At 37.1% G+C, this 3,626-nt stretch overlaps 1 protein-coding gene across 1 annotated transcript; it reads right to left on the bottom strand.

Moving 5' to 3' along the window:
- Positions 1–1,920: 1,920 nt before the first annotated feature.
- On the bottom strand, positions 1,921–2,691 carry LOC148950376 (uncharacterized). Its single transcript, XM_089091855.1, has one exon. It carries the CDS (start codon positions 2,689–2,691, stop codon positions 1,921–1,923), a length of 771 nt encoding a protein of 256 aa, XP_088947981.1.
- Positions 2,692–3,626: the final 935 nt, after the last annotated feature.

The raw sequence follows: 3,626 nt of genomic DNA, 5'->3' as shown, positions 1-3,626 counted from the left end.
TCACCTGTGGTCAAAATACTCAAAGACTCCTCTCTGATCCCCACCCAGGCTAAAAGCTTCTGCTATGGTCATATCCTTGGAAATCTTCAAAGTGTTTCTTTTTAAAATAGATTTCAAGCATAGTTAGGGGTATTTAGCCTTTTTTGCTTTTCTTCAAAGCTTTGAAAAAAGTGTTATAATATTCCAAATGTTACATTTGTGCATATTTTTGGTAATCATTTGTGGAATGATTGAATTTCTTAAACCACTGTTGATATGTAAGAACATTGTAATATCTAGTACCCTGAGGTCATAAGACTGCCAGAGACTCTTCCTTGAACCTCTAAAATTGAAAGCTTTTATTGTAACCTGGCCTTTTAATATAACTTGGGTACTGGACCAAGGGCTCCATTGTCACTTGAGCACAACATTAGGTGGGGATGTTGATATTGCTTTTGTCAAACCAATTAGTTTTAGTGTGAATCTGCCTGGTACTTATGAATAAATCTTTTCAAAGCAAACCCATTTCATCAATAAGAAAAAAAAACGGGTTGGATGCAGATGCCCCTTTCCCTTTGGACAAAAATACTATACAAGTGCTGTATCAAGTATATCTTGTTAATTACAATGTTCATCTTGTTATAATCTTGTTAGGGGAGACTGGGGTAATGGCGTTCACCTATGGCAAAATGAGAATAAAAATTAAAAGAAAGATAAAATTCAAACCTAATCACGTTAAATCGCTAACATAGTATATTTTACCTATTGCATACTTGAATTGAGCCTTAATCAAGATTACATATAGGCTAGGTATAAAGCATTGTTTTGCAAAATCAGCTTTGACCGGTATTACCCCCTATCCTAGGGGTAATGGCAGTCGGTAATGTAATGTTCACTAAAGGGCTGTAAATAAAAAAAATGTGGGAAATTTCAATGACATAAAGACGTTAAATTGAAATCATCATATTTATATTGTTACATAATTCCGTATTTAGGAAATTACAAAAATGTAATTGAAAGTATGGGCATAATTAGAAATCAATTATTTTAAAAAAAAAAAACATCTTTCCATAGCAAAAAACGGCATAAAAAATTAAAGCGCCAAAAAAAAAAATATTCATATAACTTATGAGCTTGCAAAAATTTAATTAAATTTTACTTTCTTTAGCACATTTCACATAAATATCCCTCAGGAGTGTCCCATCCGGAACATTCTTGATGTGCCCATAATGCACAAGAAGTGCACCGATACCACATTTCTCTATCTTTCCCGGTGTCTTCGCAATAGACACAGGTTTCTTTGCCAATCTCTGTCAAACATAGCTCACTTTCTTATTCGTCTTCACAAATGTTTTCCTCATCAATTGAAGTGTCGGAGTCAGATTCAAAAAGTTTCCTGATCATTTTATTTTGCTCCACTTTTTGTGTTTTTCTTTCAGGAACAGCAGGCTTTTTCTTTTCTCCATTAAATTCTTTTTTTACTCGCTTAGTTCTTTGGTTCTTTTCTTCTTTCCTGTTTAGGTTTTCCTTGATCTTTGTTTCTTTTTCTTCTCGCTTTCTTTTTTTTTTCTTGAAGAAGGATTTTCATAGGTTTTGAAGTCAAGATCTGAGAATGTTGCTTTTGTCTCGCTCCCTTTCTTGGCTTATCAGCCCAATTACTGCATCCAGGTAGAGGAGAAATCTCTTGTATAGAAACATTAATTTGTGTGTTAGGCTGAATATGAGCTTCATCACGTAGGACAGAGGATTCTAAGTTTTTTTCAGTCGTGACCTCGTATCTGCCTACTTCTACGATGTCTTCATTTGCAGCAGCTTTCAAGGAAACGTCCACACAAACAGGCGTTAAGTCTTGATTCTTCTGGAGGATGTCCTCTACCAAAAAATCCTCATCTGTGAAAACTCCTGTATTAAGAGGATGGATTTCAGTGTTTTGAACCCACTTTATGCCTTTGCAATCGTAGCAAATGATGAATACGCCTTATTGAATATTTCTGCTACATTATAAGGGGTTTTTTTTACTAAATTCTTGGTTTTTATGAATAAATCACATTCCCTTTTGCAAGCCGCCTTCCAGGGCGAGTAAAATACTACCTCCAGAGGCTGAAGCCTATGTGATGTATGGGGCGGTAGTGACACCATAACAATCCCTTTCTCCCTACAAATATCATATGCTTCAGCTGAGCAATGAGTGGAATTGCTGTTCAGAATAAAAAGTATTTGGCTATTATTACTAGCATGAGTAAGCTGAGCAAAGTGTTTTAACCAAACAAAGAACAGTTCTTCATTGATCCAGCCTGTCTTAGAGCATGAGTAAACTGATCCAGGTGGTCCATTTTTTTCTAAGAGTGGGGAAATACGAGCTCGAGGAAATATGAACATTGGTGGAGCATAAAGCCCTCCCGAACTCATTACACACACAACTGTAATGTTTTTTCCCCTTTCCCAACTTGTTATAGAACACACACGCTTTTGGCCCCGTTCTGCCAGTATTAGACCAGGGTCCTGCACAGTGGTGATCCCTGTTTCATCTACGTTCCAATAATTGGTATCTTTAAACTTGTATTTATCCATAGCCTGTTCTAAATTTTGGAAAAAACGATTTACTTCGTCTTTGTTAAACCCAATGGCTCTTCCGATGCTTGTGACTTCAGGTTTGCACACACTAATTTTGTTTCTGTCCATGAATCCGTACATCCAATCCAAGCCAGCCATTTTTGTTTCTTTATCAAATCTATGGCTTAATAGGTTTCAAATGCAATTTTTGTTAATTTCAGTGCAGTGATGCCGTAGAAAATCTTTGATAAAGTTTTTACATGGTCAGCTAGAGCTGCTTCGTGAACAGGAGGGAAGACACACTTCCTGCCTAAGCTTGGATCCGAATCAATCCCACTCTTCATTCGTTCTTACAACGTGCTGAATGGTATTTTGAATTGATCAGCAGCCTTTCGAATTGATAATCCTCTAGAAATGGCTGTCTTTGCTTTCTTTAAGTCCTCTGCAGTCCATGTAGCTTTATCTGTTTTCCTTATGTATTTTCTGGGCATCTGAAACATAGAAGAAAAAAAAATGAGTACTAATGGGGTAATGCCGATCATGACTGCCATTACCCCTAGCGCGGTGACCACCATTACCCCAACCGCGTGGTTATTATTTAACGACTAAAAATCAGAATATCAGTGCTTAAACTTTAATAAAATGCTAAATGATACAACGATGTGACTTATCTTGTTATTGCGAGATAACTCTCGTTCCGTGAAATGTAAACAGAAAGAGCTGACAGTGGATTAAACTATTGTCCGTCTTATAAGGTGACACGTCAAAACAGTCTTTCTCACACAACAGACAAACTAAGGTTGGCAAGATGCCGAGCACTCTAGTAGGTATTTCCATAAACTGTCTCGAGGTGGCAGCACCCATCGGTGTGAATCTGCGTTATCCACTTTACTAGAAATCATAGTGACCGCCGTTACCCGCTGACCACCATTACCCCAGTCTCCCTATAACAAGCCCAAAAACCGTGTTAATTTTTTTCAACTTTTTGGCATCCCTGCTTTCAATAAAAAAAGGTACTATCACTTAAATATAATAAATCCCTATGCTCCCCCCCCCTCTGGATACCATCTTGATAGGATACTGTCTCTGCTTTA

Source organism: Artemia sp. Qi Xiang Cuo, chromosome 7 (assembly GCF_049724085.1).
Source record: "Artemia sp. Qi Xiang Cuo chromosome 7, ASM4972408v1, whole genome shotgun sequence".
Lineage (NCBI taxonomy): Eukaryota > Metazoa > Arthropoda > Branchiopoda > Anostraca > Artemiidae > Artemia > Artemia sp. Qi Xiang Cuo.
Note: the sequence above shows the minus strand (reverse complement) of the source record. Positions and strands in the feature narration are given on the sequence as shown.

Coding starts and splice junctions, on each gene's coding strand:
- LOC148950376 (XM_089091855.1), bottom strand. CDS start 2,691: ATGGCTGGCTTGGATTGGATGTACGGATTCATGGACAGAAACAAAATT.